This window comes from Melanostigma gelatinosum (genome assembly GCF_949748355.1).
Source record: "Melanostigma gelatinosum genome assembly, chromosome: 6".
NCBI classification, from domain to species: Eukaryota; Metazoa; Chordata; class Actinopteri; order Perciformes; family Zoarcidae; genus Melanostigma; species Melanostigma gelatinosum.
Genome location: NC_136639.1, coordinates 11,659,190 through 11,678,255, shown reverse-complemented (window position 1 = coordinate 11,678,255; position 19,066 = coordinate 11,659,190). Strand labels below are relative to the sequence as shown.

Here is a 19,066-nt window from a genome sequence, read left to right as displayed (position 1 = left end):
TGGCATTTCGTTCTGCTGAACTGATATTCATACTGGCACAGTGGAGAGCAGCTTCTGGAAGTCGTCTCGGGCGACAGTCTGACATTTGGTGATGACGAGGCAGGATTCCCGGACTACAGTCTTGAGGATACAGTGCAGCAGCTCATCATTCAATCTGTCAAAGAGAGAGATTTCTTTCACTTTGTGATTCACAAATATAGACCTACAGGGAGCAAACTTGTGTTTTTAAGCTGTGCCATGACATTGTCCTGGGCTGTTATCAAAGCCTATTGGAAGTGATACTGCACTCTATAGTTACAGAATACCTGTAGTAGTCCTCTTCTTCACTCCCAAATCTATTCTTCTGCAGTTGGTCTGCCAAGTTGGTGAGAATGACATCACGAAGTTGAGACAGGCCAGTGTTCCTTTCACCTAAAAATACACAGAATATTAGATAAATTCACCACAAATGTTTAAATGGCAGTTATATCAAAATGTGTCTTTACGGTCATAGTCACCCTCAGTTAAAACCAGTTTCAGCAGTTTGTTGAGTTCAGCCTCCCCCTGATACAAAGTATTCAGGCCTGAACTACAGAGAGAGAGAGAGGAAGTAAACAAAGAAAGCCCAGGTGAATACCATTAAGATCACTGACATTTTAACTATTACTTCTGTTTGTATCCATTACACACATTAATTCCACATAAAGCCTATATACTGTACATGTGGAATTTCTGACTTACCTGATGGCCAGGCACACTTCTCTCTGAATCTCTGCTCCTATCTGATCCATTGGAGCCATGAGGAGCTGCCACAGGAGTAGGCCTGACCGACGCACACTCTCCCTATTCTTCTCTGACTGAGGATTGAAAAACCTAAACACCACCTGGACAGGACAGAGAAACAAAAACAACTCAAAAACACAGAAAATGGCTGAGTCATTTTCAGAAAAACTGTCCCCAGCTAAAGTGCCAACTGACCTGGAACACCACCAAGATGCAGCGGATGATGCACGTGTCTCCATTGACCATGGCCTTCTCCATGATGTCGCAGATGCTGCTGAAGTGACGGGCCTCGATGGGGTGCTGTTTACCCAGTAGGGCCCCCAGGGGCAGGCTGTTGCTGCTGGCCGCCAGCAGGTTGAGCTGATGGATACACATGGCACCTACATGATGAAGCAGCTGGTTGATCACCTCGCCAGTGGCCACAGTTTCCTCTGTGAAAGGACAGGTTTTTGCAGAAGTTCAAATGTCTGACACAAACCTGATACAAAGAGCATCTGCTGGCTTCCAGGCTGTATTTATCTACCTTTGGGTTCTTTGATGACATGGCTGACACCGAGCCTATGGCACACATGATGGAAGGCTTGGTTCCCAGGGTTGCACCACTGATCTATGTAATCACTGGAGCAGGTCCAGATCAAGTTGTTCAGTGCGTCATAACATGCCCCTGAGAAGCCAAAAATTACAGAATAATATGTCATTTAAAATGGCCATGCATTGTGTGACTGTCCTCTGCGAGCTTGACACATAAGAGTAGAATGAACCAAAAGCTGAGCTCACCTAGCCCCGCCACCTGGGCTCCTCTGCCTAAAGAACTGCCGGGCGCATCAATGAGGTCTGCACGGCTGCTGAACTGACCGTCAGCCAGGTTAAAAACCAAGCTGGAGGCTAATACTGATCAGAAATATAAAGTTAGTGAATAAACTCATTCATTGTACAGTACAAATCACTGGGGGTTCTACAATCAATGTTCTTTACCACTTTCATTGATTAGTCAGTCGAAAATAATGCAATTCATATTTTACCAGAGCTTTTTCACAAAGAATGGAATGCGGCCGCTGATAGCAACATGAATTTCGCATCATTTGCAACCGCTATCTGCTCCGTCTCAAGGTCCGATTCACAAAAAGTTATCTCGCTAATGATAGTGATAAACATGCCCTTAAAGTTTTGCAGCTGAGCGCAGTTTGCTTTTTGGACTGCAGTCATCCACACGGCAAAGTGTACCGGTAAATAAGCTTGAGGCCAATGGGGCAGGTGCGTGGGGTCAAGCTGAGCCAGAAGCTCTTCAACATGTGTGTCACTGCGCTCAGCGCTGGGCTTTGTGAATTGGAAGGTTTTTTGCAATGACGCTTATTTGCATGGAAAAAGACAGATTTTGTGCTAAATTGTACTTCATACCAAATTGAAATACATTCACAGGAGCACAGGACGGTATTTGCTCGGTAGCTTTGAGGATTTAGCGTTTTAGCGTCACAAAAATCACACAATGCTTTTGTGAATTCAACCCTTGAATGTTATGTACTATACGTATAATGAATCCTTACTGGACTTCATGCTGTTATCAGAATATTTGTTATCCTCCAGCAGTCTTTGTAATGTATCTTTACAATAACTAAAGATTCCAAGTGTCTGTGTTCTTACTTTTGAGAGAGGACAGGCTGCTGGTTCCTCCAAATAGGGAGCGAGTGGCAGAGCTCCCAGATACACCAGGAGGTGAGACCAGCGTCACTAGATAGGTTCCACACACATACATAGGGGTCTTTCTCAGCGTCTTCAGAGGGAGTCCACAGCTCGTGTTCACAGCTATGAAGGAGTGAAACAGAAAAGTGTCACCAAAAAGTCTTCTAATCCGTATGTATTGCACATTAGAGCACATATGGTTTTTGGATGACTAAAAGTTGTGCTGATGAATTACCAGACTGCTCCTCTTTGACGGTGTTGGTGATTGCAGAGCCTGTGAGAGCAGCCAATGTGGCAGAATGGGAGGCCCGGAAGCGTGACATTCGACTCAAGAGAAGCTCATTCAAGCACTTTGAAGACTCGCCTTCCTTGCGAGTTAGAATAACCCTCTCCTGCAAGATGTCTGCAACACACAGCCCTGTCTGTGTCTGCCCCATGGACATGGGGGGGGGGGGGGGGGGGGGGAGAAAACATCAAGGATGGAACACGGACATAAAAACCACTGTATATGGCAGGGCATATACTACTCACAGACAGGTGAAAGACATCCATGAAGACAGAGTGGCCTTTCTGCGTCTTCTCGTTGAGACTGGCTGGGGACCAGACCCAGTACAGGTAGGTCCCATCCGAGCAGAGGTGCAGCGTGGTCATGCTGCTGCCCACAGGGAAGTGGTGGGCTGGCATGGGCACAATCTGGCACACCTGAAAAGCACACAGTGATGACTATGCTTGTAATTTCAAGAAGAGCTGGTTGAATTCTAATCACCGGCTTTTTTTAGGCCCCTATCTTTGTACGAATGTATACATGTATATCTTCAGCGCTTGCATTTGCATTGTGGCTTTCTTGCATCCTGAACAGAGAGAAATGCAGCCTCATTGTGGGCCTCCACGTCTTGTTTGTATGATCAAATCATTTTGCACACAAACACCAAGACTTACAATGTCTAATTTACCGAATGATTCTTGAAATGAAAGTCTACAGTACCTGGAGGGTGAAGGGGTCAATGACCTGGCACAGCTGATGAGGCTTTGCATCAAAAGAGGAGGGGCGGTGGAGGAGGCGACCGCTGCAGAACACCACCCAGCCAGGCTCCAACTCTTCATTTCGACAGTACACAAAACCCCTGCACAAACACAAACACAGAGCATCTATTTACGTGTACTAATGACGGTGGACCTTTTTTGTCGAAACCCCAATTCTTCCAACAGAGTTAAGCCTCTTGTTTACCCTGTTCAGTGCTGACAATGACTATTACGTCCTTCAAGAAAAGAGTTGGCGTGCTAGTTCAAAGCTGTTGTGGGTCTACAAATCTAAATGTTTGCATGCAATTACTAAGAATTGTACTAATTGCTGTCGTATTTGTCCCAATGAGATGATTTCCTTTTAGAAATGTGTTCACCGTTGTTGTTTTTTAAGGAATCAAGAGATATTTCTAGCATACAATTAACTCATAGGCCTAAACCTGGCACATGTATCTTTGAACTCTAAAAACACACTGGGGATCCTGCCACAGTGAGGCCTCTCCCAAATCAATCAGAGACAGTTCGGGAGGATGTGACTGTGTATCGCAGATAATGGTTTGAAAATGTCCAGGAAATAACACAGTGCGAAGGGATGCGTAAGTGGTATTTTTAGTGTTCACCCGCTCTTTCTGTCAGACGAGAAGGAGAGTCACATTACCTCAGTGTCCCGTGTAAACCAGAACCCAGCTTGCTTAGTCCTCTTCCCGAGGAGTTGGTGGTATACAGGTAGAGCCCGTCTGTGGCGAGACAGCGGCCCAGGTCGGTGTCTGCAAGACGCAGGGACAAAAAACAAATAAATAAATAAATACACATATATATATATATATATATATATATATATATATATATATATATATATATATATATATATATATATATACACACACACACATATACACACACACACACACACGCATATGGGCAACGACAGACAGATGACAGATAGTCATGATGAAAAGTAGGGGGAGCTATCAACGGGGGAGTGGAAGAAGTGAAGAGTGGAAGCAGAGAATTCGGGTGCTGAACAAGGTCAAGGCACCGGTTTGCTTTGCAGATGTTTTTTGAAGGGTTTTTACCTTTACTCTCTGCTCCTCCAGCAGAATTATCAGGTGTTGGCAGCATGTCCTCAAAACCCCACGACACACTGTGTTTGACCCCCAGAAGGCAGGATGGAGAGCCTGGGCCTCCTTCCAGGAGCAAAAGTCTGGAGCAGGAGAGATACAGGCTGGTTAAAACGTTGGGAAAGTTACTTATATGTAATTTGAAATGAGCTTGAATACCGCCCTCACCTGTACAGGACATCTGACACAGGGAGCTGGCCCAGATCACTTTGTTTCTGCAGCAGGTGAACTGTGTGGATGAAAGTCTTCAGAGATCCCCTGGAGAATAGTTTAGCACATTTGTCAGGAGGCCTCAGCATGAAAACACAAGTAAAAGCTCATTGTTAAGCATTTCTGGAACTGTAAGTGGAGCAATACTCCGCTTGCAATATGGAGGGGACTCCATGTAATGTGCTGGGCATTAAAATGCCATGTTTAAAAAAAGAATCTGAATGAAAATCTCTTTTCTATTAGAATCCAGCAGAGAGCAGATTTTGCACTGCGACCCTCAGCAGGGTGTAATGAGCAACCTACTGACGTTTGTGCAGTGTTCATTTAGTGCTTCGCCTCATCCAAGAATCAACTATTAACTGAACACGTTCAAGTCGTTCTAGATTCAAGGAAAAGATCTATGCGAGGAGAGGTCTGCTCAAATGATATTCTGACATTCTCTGGTGCAAAAGAAGGGCGGTTCGGAACTGCAGCTTTGAAAAACAGCTTCAACTGGGCATAAAAAGAAAAAACAACATTATTTTAATTAATACAATGTCTATCGTGATTACATCACTTTTACTGCAAACAACCTCACATGTGTGGCAGCAATGGAGCTAAAAAATGTAAACATTTCGACTTGTGTATCACCAACACGTCACAGTGTTACTGGGAAACTGGTACGATCCGGGGAACTCCTGCCATGTGGCGTCGTTTGATTCACTGATACATGTTCCACAGGCAACAGACACAGATGAGTCACATGTCACAGTCCCCTTCTCCACCCGACTCTGTAAATATCTTATCAACAACTGACGTCAATGCACATGGCTACGCAGTCTTTTTGCTTACTTTGCCTTCTCACGATTGTACAGGCGACCCCATCAGAGGTGAGGGGCGGTAAAGCCGATAGCTCTTTAATTAGCTCCCACTATTGGTTGAAAAAAAGGGGGCTGGATGATTCCCCACAACAAAGAGCTCTGCCAGCCCGAACAGAGGGGGAACAAAGAGTGGAGAGTTCTGGTTTCGACACGTCAAGATCCGTTGTCACCAGCAGAAGTCAGAGTTCAGGCGCAAATGCATGAAAACAAGCACATTCGGTTCTTTTGCAGGCCAGGTGACAAACACAACAACAACAAAAAAGAATACATTGCCATTGAGCTGACAGAGTGCCCACTAATGCAAGTGTGTATAGAAATAGCAATCAACAAGTTTACTGTTGCATTCGGCCAGATCCTTCATGCAACATGTACACTGAAGAGAGAAACGAATCAGTCGGTCACTTTAGCTTCGGCTGCCAGGAATAACTGACTCTCTGAATGCTTGTGAGTTACTAATGAAGTAACTCAGTCGTGTTGTCACTGAGATACTTTCTTCTCCACTGTATCTTAACTAGTGGTGTAACGGAGATTATAACGTTATCACGATGTGTAGCTCGTAAAATGTAGTGTTGGTGATAAACTTGAATGAATACAGTTGTTTGAAGATACATCATTAAAACTTTTTTGTTTTAATCCTTCAAAATACAATCTTTTATTTCCTTATCATTTTAATTGTGTGTTTTTATGAAGAAAAAAACCCCAATATGTTACTATAACAAAGTAAAAGTATAACATTTAGAATTGTTGATAGTTTACACAGACTTCAGAGCAGTTTAAAAGATTTTTGGGATAGTGGCAAAGAAATAAAATCGTCTGGAGCCTTGTAGACCAACTGCTATAATCAAACAACAAGGGGAACCGTATCTGCCAATATGGATCATCAATGATCGGCAGTTAGTATTAACGGCAAAAAAACTTGATCAGGGATCTCTCAAAGTTATATTTGCTCCCATTTTTCTTTTCTGCTGATCCGAATCATGATCCGATCCGTGAGTTTATGATCCGTTGCACCACTAATCTCCACTGTATTTAATTCTCAATGAGTCCTTGTTACTTGTGTATAAATTAACAATAGGCCCTCTGTGAAGAGTTTGGCTACTCTATTAACGCTTTACCGAATATTGTTGCTTCACTACACCGTCTACAACAGCCAACAGAGGGTTCCTAGGAATCAGGACGGGAGTAAATGGATGGCCTCACCTGGCACAGGCAAGTGCCACAAGTGCCGCGGCAGCGTTTTCCCTCTGCCTGTGTGTGTGGAGGATCTGCGTCTGAGCATGTCCCTGCGGTTGGCCTGACTCCTTGGCTCCATCTTCCAGCCAAGAGCAAAGCAGCCCCTCAAGGCCGTTGAGGCAGTCGGCGGGCTCTTTGCTGAGGCTGAGCGGCTGGCAATCCCGGAGGCAAGACAGCAGCACCTCTGCCGTGACGGCGCAGAGCGCCGGGTCACTGCGGGTCTGCGACTGCAAAAGGGGAAAGACCAGCAGCAGGCCGACCCGGGAGGTGAAGGGCGCCTGCTCGGGTTGCTGCAGCAGACCTTGCCTTTTGAGGAGGGCCAAGGTCTCCTCGTCGGCCCCTCCGGTGCCCTCTCGCTCCTGCTGCTCCTCCAGGGCCAGCTGCCGCTGCGCCCCCCACAGGCCACGCAGAGCATTGAGACGGTACTCCAGCAGCCGGGCATACGCATTGCTCTGATTCCCACAGACGGCACGCAGACGCTCAGCGAGCTCTACCGGGTTCTTCGTCTCAAATGTTAGAATCTGGAGGACAGGGGAAGATAGCAGGGACGAACAGAAGGAACAAATTGTTTATTTTAACAGCAGTCAAGATTGTGATTTGTCTGAGATAGCAGACATACACACCATGTGATTACTGGTCTGGTCTCTCTAATGCAAATTAGGTTTTCCACTTCAGAGTGAATATTCAAATATAAAATAAGAGCTAAGCAGTGGAACATTTGAATTTAACTGAGAAAGATTTGAATTTGGGCTTGTGTTCTACTTTACCAGATTGACCTCACATTTGGCTTTATCCATAGTCTGTATGCTGAAACAGCAAGGAGATGAAAGTCATTTTAGACAAAACAATGGGTAGAGATGGTCTACCACCAGTAGTCCACATCGTATATTACGTTGTAGGCTAATATGCAGTCAATTATTTTGTAAAAACTAAGTTAATTATGTCTTACATGGCTATAATCCATCAGTAGATCTTCCAGTATTTCCAAAGTACAACTATGAATCACCTCCACAGAATAAACTCTGGTGTCTACAGTTCCTTGTACTGTGAAATATTGCTCAGCGATAGGCTACCTCAAATGTGCCGTGCTATCACGAGTGAAACAATGTGCTTCATGTGCACTTAGGCAGCATTTCAGCTATTGATTACACTCCGTGGCCCAAGAATCATGGACTAGAAAAGAATCCATTATACCATTTAGCAGGCACAATCTGTATTGATTCAATTTCAGAAATGCTACTAATGTTACAGTAACACGCCTTGACTGGATGCTGGGCCTTCTCCACCTTACTCTGCAAAACACCGCTTATGGGTAAAAATAGTTGGCATCACAACACCTACGAACTCAGCACTGAATGACCAAACCAGTGAGTCCTGAAAATAGACGCAGAGAGAAACAGAACATATCCTAGAACAAGAGGAAAGACCTATGTTTTGGTGTGAGCTTTGATCTACTATACACAGGAAGGTTGACAACAACAAACATGGCTGCTTTATTTATATGCAGATGTGCTATATACACATGTGAAAATGGCCAGATTTCTTTACCATTAGATATGATTTTGACTTTCTATATTTTTACGGGCATGATCCCATTTCCAAAAAGTTTTAATTAACATGCAAACCTAATAAGTCTAACCCACATTCGGCTACATGTTAGCGTTTGTGCTCAGGTTAAATGATCTGAGGGATCCTGGGGACATTACCGTGGGCATAACGTAACCACACTTTGTATTTAATACTGTAGGCACCAAATCCATCGTATATATGGAAGTTGAACATTTTGACTTCATAAAACGCCATATGTTCAATGTCTTAACAATTTAGTGTTTCTTGTTGTAGGTCAACATGACTGGCACTGTTAGAATATAGTGAAAATGAAACACTGCCTGCTAGTTTAGATGTTTAAAAGTAAAAAGCAGCCCTGAATTCATGCTGCTAAACCAAACAGTGGTGCTCTCAAAAGAAAAGTCCAGCTGTCAGTTATCCTGCCTTAACCAGTAAATCAACATTTGTTCTTCAGAAGCTGCGTCACTGCATGCATGTTATTCATTTTTACTAAATGAAAAAACAGCGGGTGAGGGGTTCAAACCCTCCCATTCATATTCATTAATTAACCAGTGGTTTGTCATCTGTCAAAGCTGCTGATTGAACATATGTACTTGTACTAGGACGGCATGTGGCTGATGCCTGAATAGTAAAGTAGCCATCTGCAGCTGTTAGTACAACTCGTGCTGAATATGATGTGGCATTGAATTGTAGAATAACAAGCTGGTTATTAATAGCACCAGTTAAAACAATTGGTCAATAGGTTAGGTGAAAAGAGATTGTGCTCTAGTAACACAACCAGCTGAATTTGTACAGTTGAATGCACCACACTGTACATTGTAAACATTAAATCTAGCAGGCAGTGTCTGTTGCGGAGCACAACAAGCCTTACACCAACATACTCCCCCCTATGAAGTGTGTAACTGTGCCAACTTTCCACTTCTCTGATCACATAGCTATGAGCTTGACTACTGTTATAGCATAGCCTACTCTAACACAACATTATATGGAATATTAGCACAACAACAACATTAATTTCTTCAGGATATCAATTTTCATTTTGAGTGTTTTAGCTTGCTTTATGTTGTCCGCAAAACAATTGTTTAAAAAAGACATTTGTGCTTCTAAGACAGGAATTTGCCAGTTGTCAGCTCGAAGTTTCCATCAGCATCACTGTAAAGACTCCACAATCTAGCAACATAGGCACGTCCGGCTTTCGAGATTTTGCCTTCAAAATAAAAGCCTAAACTCCAGATAAACATCCACTGCACTTTAAGGCACATTATACATTTACACTGAAAGTGAGATACTTTCTGCTTTGCACAAGGCACAAAACTAAAATTAGGGACAACTTGATGAATACAACAATATCGATTTTTTTTAGGTATAAAAAGCCCACACAGGCCATACAGAGCATATACCTAACATCCAGCATGTGAGATAACATTGCTTCTTTGTGTTTAGGGAACAAGAGTTCAGGGCATGGGTCATGACTGCGATTTTGTATGATACCAACGTACTTAAGCGGTCTCCACACTGCCATTTGAGGATCCAAAGAGATGTCCACCGTGTGGTGCAATCTGAGAAGTTGCCCGTCTATGAAAGCTGCTGCACTGGCACTACTAATAAAGTTGAAGCTTTGCAACTGAGGTACAGAGACTACATGCAATTGGGTGATTGCCACCTCGTATATTTTGGAGGAGATGACAGGAAATGATTTGACAGTAGTCGTCTCCTTGACAGTGGGCCAATAGCATACAAGCAGGAATCTTGCTAACGTTAGCCCTGCCGTTGTCACTTAGTGAGGGTGTGTTGCAGCCCGTCAGTGAAAACACATGAAACACTTTACGTTCAAAGACACATACAAAAGACACCCGTATCATAGCAATGAGTGTGTGTTTCTATACACCGTATGAACATGTGCCTGTGTGAGATGGCATTCACCCACCTCTTGCTCGGTGTCCCCCTGCTCCGACACTCCAATTTCACTGGGCAGCTCGGCCAGATCTGTGACCCGAATGAGTCCGTCGTGGAGGAAAATGGTCTCCTCCTTCACCGAAAGCCACTGGGACGAATCCACAGCCCCGGAGCCCATCGCTCTCTCCTCCGACAGTGATGCCAAAGGGGTCGAACATTAAAAATTCAGTGACAGAATGACAGAAACGCCCTAGTTCGCCTGCTAGCGAGCAACAATAACAAAACTGCCGCCCTCTTATCTGACAATAGTTTTTGACGGGGCCGGCTGAAACGTTAGTGCTACAAGGTGCGAGCTAATAGGGCAGACAAGCAACGAACAGACAGTTGTGGCAGTTCCTCTTCGCATAGCCTGGGTGTTCGTGTCGTGCTAACGGTAGCTGCTAGCTGTCTGGCTCGGTTAACGTTAGCTGGACGCGATGCTAACTTACCGTAAGGTATCGTTATAACGTTACCGAGCAGAGTGGGCGTGACACCCGTACTAAATCCGTTATTGCGCCGCACTGTTAATACGAGTGTCTTTTCGGGACGAAGACAGCATCTGTAGTGAGCTCATTTCACAGCACAAGTGTGAACGCTAACGGCCCGGGCGCTGTGTCAGTGGCTGGAGAAGATAATGAGAGTCTCCCAGCTGTCAGTGCGACGCCATGTTTCCAAGGCCAATTTGCGGCTCCCAGCATGCACCGCGGGCCAGAATAAAAGCTGTCAAAAATTCACGAGTTGATTTTGGTGTCTAACAACACATACATGTAATAATAACACAAGGGCAATGATCATGTATATTAGAGGTTTGTTATACAATTGTAAAATAAACCTCAAGGTTTGGAGGAGGAGTCATGGTGACCTGTATATTTGCTGTCTGTAGTAAACATTTGACCACATTTTAGAGATACATTATTGCACTTGTCATCCTTGATATTGAGCTGTGGGACACTACATGTATTCTTTGTTTTTTTATCAAATAATCTAAACGTTTACAGAACAGTGAGAAGTGAAAAATCTTTGAGGTGACAACTACGGTCTGTTTTTACTTGCCTATTATCACTCTATAAAAGTGTACAATCAGGTAAAAGCAAAAATAAGTGGAGAAAAACATTTTTATATTTTTAACATCAGAATATAAATCTTTATTGAGCCTATGACAAAAAGAATACCATACAATTGGGACCGCTAAATTCTGACACCTGGCCCTGGTGACATTTGTGGGAGGTAAATATCTGACGATTGTCTCGTTTCACAGGGATTTTGAATTTATTTCAAACAACTGTTGTAGCCAATTTCCATATCATACCTTTTAAATAAGAATACATGACTAAAACACTGATGCAACACATTGTAAGAGCTAGATTTCATGAAATGAAATGGCAGATGAGGTTCACATTGTACTGGGAGTCTTTACAAAGCGATTTTGGATCAAGGATGTTTTAACAACGTTGCAAACCACTTCTACATCACAAAATGAGAGTATATCACACGATATTGAAGTGTTACAATGTTTGTTTAAAGATGTATTCCTAAGGTTGTACATTAAACAAAGAATTTGGTGTTGCATTTTTCTCATATAGGATTATGATTACTGGCTGGTTGTGGGTTGTTTTGGAAAGCAGTATGGATCTAGTTATTTTTTCCTGACTGAATCAACATGCAGTGCAGGTAATAACATGCCACTCTGTGATAATTTTTATCTCAAACTAAATTTAAACAGAAGCAAAAAATAAGCATTTTCAATGCACAAACTGATGTTTTCAGATTTTATTGCAGTTCTTTATAAATATACAAAATGTACATCCATGGCATACTTACAAATATTTCATGTTAAAGACTTTGAACACTTTTAACTGCCATTTTAACACCATCAGAGAGAAACAAAAAACGCTGCATGAAAAAAAAGCTAAATATTTCATGTTAAAGACTTTGAACACTTTTAACTGCCATTTTAACACCATCAGAGAGAAACAAAAAACGCTGCATGAAAAAAAAGCTTATCAAATTCATTGTTGCTATTAACAGAAGCTTAGTTTAAAATCATGTGAGCTGTGCCACAACATCAGCTTCCCTAACCAGCCTCAGGCATCGCTTATAAAGACGAGTAGGAATGCCTCTTCTTCTATTATTGCCTGCATTTTGCACCCCAGCAGTGTCTTTTTCCTCCATCATACTAAGTGCTTGAAGTAGGTCAGAGGCTTTAGAGAAGCCTCCACAGCTGGAAAAGAAACATAAAAAGTGTCAGAAACCAACCTGATAATCGATTATACAAGCAAACTGAGTTCACACATGAGACATGACTGGCACTGCTCTAGGCAAAAGTTGTCTAAGATTAACATGAATAAGTTTATCTGAGCTTAAAACCTTTTCCGGCGGTGGCATTTCCTCTCGTTTGGCAGTTTGAAGCAGTATTGAGAGACGAAATCCATTAGTAGCTTGGGGAGAACATTGGGTTGCTTGAAGCTTTCAATCAGAACAGCCAAGCTGTAACAGCGACAAAAAGACAAGCAGAGAACATGAACAACCTCGCATACAGAAATAAAGTGAGCAACACGGCAGGAATAAAACAAAAGAGTGTGATGTATATCCAACATGCATTGGTGCGTGACTCAGAGAGAGACACAGACAAAGAAAGAGAAAGCTGCCTTCCTCACTCCTTATAACATGCTGGGGATAAGAATGAGCAATAATAGTCTGCATGCATGTGCTGCTGTAGCCTATGCGTGAGTGTTGCACACAGTACAAGGAGTCACAATACATCATCAAACATCACTATTTGTAACCTGCCTTCATTCCAAAAAGTATAGGCCTTTTCACGGGAGACGTGTTGACTAATTATAAATACACATGTGTCATAATCATAGTTATTAATAACACCTGTATTTACCCTGCACTCACATGTCAAATAGCTGCTGTGAGAAGGACCTATTGAGCTAGCATGCATAATGCAAGACCTGTTGAACTGCCAAAACTAAATAATATGCCGCCATCGTTTATGTCATTAATATCACCTGTGCTTTTCCTGCTGTGACCGGCCAAAATATATGCTGTGAAAAAGGTTTACTGTAGCTGATTCACTGTCACACTGTCGTGGGTTACTGGGACAGTTAATTGAACAAAGCCATTGTTGTCATTATTTGTAACACTTGTGCGTTTTGTATTATGACAAGTCACAATGTCTGCTGTGAAAAAGGTATATTGGCATATATTTCAAAGAGTATGACTGGACAACAACAAACTCTAAGTTGTTGTTTTTTTCATTCAGTTTTTTTATTACCTTGGTCTCATTGTTATTTTTTTTTCAATTATGCCTAGTTTATTATTAAACTGTACTCCCCCTATCAGGGTAAAGAATGTGGAAACTCTGCTGGAAACAGCTTAACTTTCAATGGCGCCACCACAATTGTTCTTTAAACAAAAAGAAAAAAAACCCTGTTGTGCTTCATTTAGACCTTGTGATGAAGTTGACCTTCATCACACTGCAATGTCAAACCTTGAAGGAGCTCAGGAATGCAAAACAAAGTCAAAATGGATGAACAGCGTTCAGTTTGGATTGGTTCAAAAGCTGTGTAAGGCTTGTATTTCCTTGGCCTCAATGGACCACATTGTAAAGCTGTTTCCAGGGAGGAGAATAACGTTATGCTGAACTATTGGTATTGTGGCCAACATAAGACAACACAAAATCAAAAATATCTAATATTACTATTGTTTATCTACAGCAGTAAACACAGTAGAACATTGGCCTGTCTAATGAAAAAGGATCACTAAGTTTTAAGGATATGTTGTCTGAGTAAAACCTGGGCCCATTTCAACTTAAAACATGGAGTGGACAAAAAGGTATGTTCCATGCTTTACTCAGTGTAGATATCCAGCTCCTTTGTAAATCAGGCCCCTGGCATATATCTGAATGATTTTAAATTCAGGAAAAAAATATATTTTTCATCTGTGAGACTTGCATATGTGAATATATAAATACGAGGAAAAGCTAGCAGGGATACACAAATGTTACCGGCTGGTGCAATCACAGTGGTATGCAGTCTTTGACTCCACGTTCTGCAGATCATACTTCTTCTCCAAAGGAAGGATGTTGTATTTACACCCATCTAGATGTTTGAGGCTTCCACACAGGAGTTGATTGTCTGAAGGAGTGTAAAGTAAACACTGGTTATCTCCTAAATGATCGAAGTGTACCCACATTTCTTTTACTGAATCAAAAAAGTTGTATCATCTGTGGTGACAATTCTGTCCCACCTGTAGGGGGCACAACGAGATAGCATGGTAGCTCGAGCTCCTTACAAGAATAATGCCCTGCCTCCTTTTTAGGTGCAATATTCCCAGTGCCATTGTGGGCTCTTTCAAAATGTAAGACCTTATCATCAGCTTTTCATAGTGCCAGCGTTGCTCATCATAGTATCATAATAATAATGTCTAAATACATGGTTTTAATAGTGTAATAGGCTGAGAAGAGGCCTTTTATGCTGAAAAAGGCCCCACCAGATGTGATGGATTTCTCAGCTGCATGCACTCACCTGTCACATTATCTAATGCAATATTGTGCTTCAGGCTTCTTCCTGCATGTGTACTTTGGGCTATGGTGCTACCCATGGCCTCCTGGCGTGTATTATTCTGCTGTAGAGGGGAATCCATCGGCTTTTGTGGCTTGCCTTCCTCATGAATGGAGGTTGCTATCTCCGGTTTTGTTATGACTGCCGTTGCAGAAGTAGCTGTACTCCAGAGTCTTTTTAGAGTGTCTTGTTTGGGTGTTGCTGTTGTCTGTGTGAGCCTCAGAGTCCTATCTGTTGCTACTTGGATTGGTATTCCATTTGTATTTGTTGAGGGAGTAACAGTTGTCACGCTAGATGTTGTTTTTTGCTTGAGACAAGTTTTACAATGAGGCTGAAATGTGTCACCTCTGAGAGGCATCCGCAATCCACAACGACTTTGCTTTGGAAATGTTTTGTGACTTTTGGTCACTGCCGTGACGGCTGTTGGTAAGTGTAGCTGCAGCGCTGGCTTCTGTGTTAAATATGGGGCGCTTTGTGTTGTAGATGTTGTTTGTGGATAAGAGTTTGTGTTCACCGGTGGTGGAACTTGGCTTCTCTGTGTGACGTAATCCGACAGGCCCTTACTGTTGCTCTTCTTTTTTCCAAGTCTTTTTTTAATCGGCACCATTGCAGTACTTTTAGAAGCATTTAAAATATCCATTTTCATTGAAGGACTAGTGGTGTACACACCTGACATCATGGGCATTTGGGATGGTGTTGTATCCAGTTTCCTGTGTCTTTTACATCCTTTCCCTTTTGTCCTTCTGAGGTAGAAAGTGTCTCCTCTGGATGTGTCTCTGGAGTTGCATCTACGTTCACTTTTGGGGGACTTTTTGCGTGGGTTGATCACAAAGCTTTCGGTATGCTTCTCCTTGCTACTTGCTACCATGTTGCTGTCAGTGTTGTCCCCATTATTGCTTGTAACATCAGCGTAGGGGAGGGGGTTTTGGAAGACAGCATAGGGAGCCTTTTTGGCTACTTTACACCTATAGAGAGCAACAATGCATGTTAAAACCAAGCCATGGATAACACTTTATCTGCTGCATTTTTAACGTTGATTGACTAAGTCATTGCATATTTATTTAAGTTCGAAGAGGTACACTTTGTATCGCTATTCGGGATCATGAGCTGTCATTTGAAGGAAGACTGTTACACTAACACTGTGAAAGTCAAGAATCAGTCACCCACACAAATCTTTGATAGTTATTATATTGTTTGTCAATGCAGTAGCATTAATGTTCTTGTTTGTACGACAATTAGTAACCTGATAAAGAAAGTTGTGGAAACAGAGCAGAGGTTTGGAATGGTGCCTTTCATAATTTAGTGAGTTTTGGAATAGTGTCAGGCATGTTATTACAAGCAATCTGCTGCTCTGGCTTTCCACATAACCATCCCTGCATTTTCCACTGAATCTATGGTGCACTTACTGTTGCGTCAAACAATATCTAAATTCAAACTTTGGGAAACCACATCAGTGTGTCTCTTACATTCCCCACCAGTACATCTCAGTGCATCGCATCTGCTGTTTGAGCCTGAAGCAGGGAACCTGCAGGATGTTGAAGAAGCTGTAGCCCACCATGCTGGAAATGGTATCATTCACACCGAGAAGGCACTGTCGAAACCTGGGTGGCATGAAAAGAACAAGCGGAGGTCAGGCAACAGTCAAGTCAAAACTAAAACGCACAAGGAGGATAAATATCCTTGACTGCTGCCTTATTTTGTCTATGCCTTTCGGGTAGACCAAACTGTTTATACATAACCTTTTTAGCAAGGAGGTGAATTCTTGAAATGAGTGTCAGTTACTTGCGAAAGAACACCAAGAGTCAGAGGGCAAACATATTGCACCTGTTGTAAAGATGTAAAGTCTGAATAATACAGATGTCTCTGCAATGTTTAATGCAGTAAAAAGGAGGGATGTTATGCCCAGCAAACACAAAAGAAGCGAGCAACGTGTTGACTCTTGACATCGAAAGATTTTCCAGAGGGCTGATTGCAGTGATATATTTATTACTCCTGGATGAATAGTAATATTACATGCATGGCCCCAGGTTCTCGGTTAACAGTTAATGGCATAGTCACAAGAAAAATATGATACTAGCATTACAGAGAGGACACTTTCATGAGTAAGAAGTGTAAGGTAGGAAATGCAGATGCCCACAACTTCTGCAACACTTATAAATTCAGCCTTTGAGCGGGTCTATCCTGACTTGACCATGCTTGCCAGAGCATTATGTGGACAGGTCGGGGGGAGATGGGGGTCGCTGGTTGCAGCAGTTTCCCTGGAGGCGGCAAATACTTAGACAATGCGTTAGATAACCAGGGGTGTGCATTGTGAGGCTCACCTTTGGTCACAGTCACAGTGTGAGACGCTAAAGAGGTTGGAGTTGAAGACTCCATAATTCACCGTGAAAGACAGGATGACATGCAGGCAGTGGTCGTGCTCACGGCAGCATCTATCTGCACTCTCAAACATCCCTGTGCAGGCAAACAAGATTTTAATTCAATCACATATCAAAGGACACTTTACATGGAAGCAAGTCCTCAAGAATTGCTTGCCGAATTCAAAATCAAAAAGCTTAAAAGATATTTGGTAATTAAAAATGTGCAGGTTGTAAAACCATATCTCTCATATAAAATACCTATCAGATATGAGGTGTGAGAGATATGGTTTTCCAACCTGTAAAGGTTACAGTATACTGAAGAACATCTTTTTGATGTAAATGTCAAGCCCACTTTCATTTCAAATTTTTATTTTACATTTTTTGCAACATATGTATCAGGTCCACTTAATTTAAATAATATCCCAACAATGTTGTTGATTTGTGTCGTGCTTTCTGCATTGACATACATATCAATTCAGTTCAGTTCAACGCCATTCAATTCAGTAAAACATACCAATCGTGATCTTTATCACTCTAAAGTATGCAAATCACAGTTTGTGTTTTTAATGTCGTGACACATACCAGTGATATTTGCCTAACATGAATATGGGGACTTCAATGTTGAAGTTCATAGTTACTGTTTGATAAATGTATAATCAATATTTTATAACACTTTAATCTCCTTTGGAGATCACTCTACAATGTCAAGGAACTGCTGAGGATTTTAGAGCCAAACAGAGTTTACCCGAGGTACACAATGGAGGAAAAGTAAACAAAATCATAAAATCTGAGTTCATCATCCTCACCTAACTGTTCGTATCCGGCCGCTTTGCTACCAGTACCACACCACAGCGTCCCCGGGAATATCCATGCCCGTTTCCTCCGAACTTTCCCCCCTGTCCCATCTCTTCTTGTGCGCTTGGCAAACTTTGACACACTGGAGGAGACGAGCGCGCACGGAGAATCCGGAGACAACAGCTTGCTGATGTTAAACCTCTGGGTGATTTCTTGGTCCTGGGTGCCGCTTTTGTCGCAAATACTGCAGTATCTGTCCATGACAATTGGATTGGTATTTACCTCGCATATTACCGCTTGCGTATCCTCGGACCACAGGCTGACGTACAAGGAGCGCACACCGGCCGCGTCCTCGCGCAGAAACGTGATGCGCGTCTGTCCGTGTTCTGCAGGACTCGATCTGAGACAGGAGTGACCTGATCCGATCACATGTTGTGCTTTGGATAAAATTAGCGACGATAAGACGAAAACAACTTGTAGCATGCACCTGCTTTGCATCTCAAAGTAAAATTGCTGTATAATTAATCCAGCAAACTTTGAAGGGTTAATTAAATGAAGGTCTGAGTGGACGAATTATTCCTCATGAAATGTAGCCTCAGTGTAGCCTTTTCTGCACCAACCGGCTTAAAGGCGTCTGTCTCTATATGATGAAGTCATGTGAGCCTCCGGCGTAAACGGTTTGAGCTGAGAGCTCCTGTCATTGGTCTTCCACAATGGAGGCTCGTTAGGAATATGACACGCCTCCGTATTGCGTGAGAGTGCGTGTGTGGCGTGACTCCGACCGGCATTTTATAAAGGCATATTGGCAGATTTGCAAAGTTATAGATTCCATTTTTAAACTAATCAATGGGCTACAGTTTTCTGACATATCAGATGTTTTACATTTTATTAACCTGTACACAATTTGACTATGTGTGTAAATCTGGAAACTCCTGTACACTAGACATCAG

At 42.5% G+C, this 19,066-nt stretch overlaps 2 protein-coding genes across 3 annotated transcripts in view; both read right to left on the bottom strand.

Moving 5' to 3' along the window:
* hectd4 (HECT domain E3 ubiquitin protein ligase 4) overlaps positions 1-10,532 on the bottom strand; it is a gene marked incomplete at its 5' end in the record, with an annotated part of 41,349 nt that extends 30,817 nt beyond the window's left edge. The window contains 16 exons of the mRNA XM_079270374.1: positions 34-154; positions 306-411; positions 498-568; positions 721-863; positions 958-1,193; positions 1,286-1,426; positions 1,540-1,653; positions 2,404-2,565; positions 2,678-2,870; positions 2,974-3,144; positions 3,428-3,566; positions 4,124-4,232; positions 4,542-4,669; positions 4,755-4,844; positions 6,857-7,410; positions 10,386-10,532. Coding sequence (XP_079126500.1) covers positions 34-154; positions 306-411; positions 498-568; positions 721-863; positions 958-1,193; positions 1,286-1,426; positions 1,540-1,653; positions 2,404-2,565; positions 2,678-2,870; positions 2,974-3,144; positions 3,428-3,566; positions 4,124-4,232; positions 4,542-4,669; positions 4,755-4,844; positions 6,857-7,410; positions 10,386-10,532 — 2,625 coding nt within the window. The remainder of the gene's footprint in view (positions 1-33; positions 155-305; positions 412-497; positions 569-720; positions 864-957; positions 1,194-1,285; positions 1,427-1,539; positions 1,654-2,403; positions 2,566-2,677; positions 2,871-2,973; positions 3,145-3,427; positions 3,567-4,123; positions 4,233-4,541; positions 4,670-4,754; positions 4,845-6,856; positions 7,411-10,385) is intronic.
* Positions 10,533-12,148: 1,616 nt separating this feature from the next.
* Positions 12,149-18,743, bottom strand: LOC306779297 (group 3 secretory phospholipase A2-like). 2 transcript variants are annotated; one of them, XM_079271162.1, is made up of 7 exons: positions 18,128-18,743; positions 17,283-17,415; positions 16,428-16,562; positions 14,926-15,926; positions 14,406-14,535; positions 12,761-12,880; positions 12,149-12,614 (listed from the first exon to the last, which is right to left on the bottom strand). In XM_079271162.1, the coding sequence occupies exons 1-7, from the start codon at positions 18,612-18,614 to the stop codon at positions 12,437-12,439; spliced, it is 2,184 nt and encodes a 727-aa protein (XP_079127288.1). In that variant the 5' UTR covers positions 18,615-18,743; the 3' UTR covers positions 12,149-12,436. The 2 variants fall into 2 exon arrangements, with proteins under 2 accessions (XP_079127288.1, XP_079127289.1); XM_079271163.1 differs by having other exon boundaries at positions 15,631-15,926.
* Between the last annotated feature and the right edge of the window lie 323 nt (positions 18,744-19,066).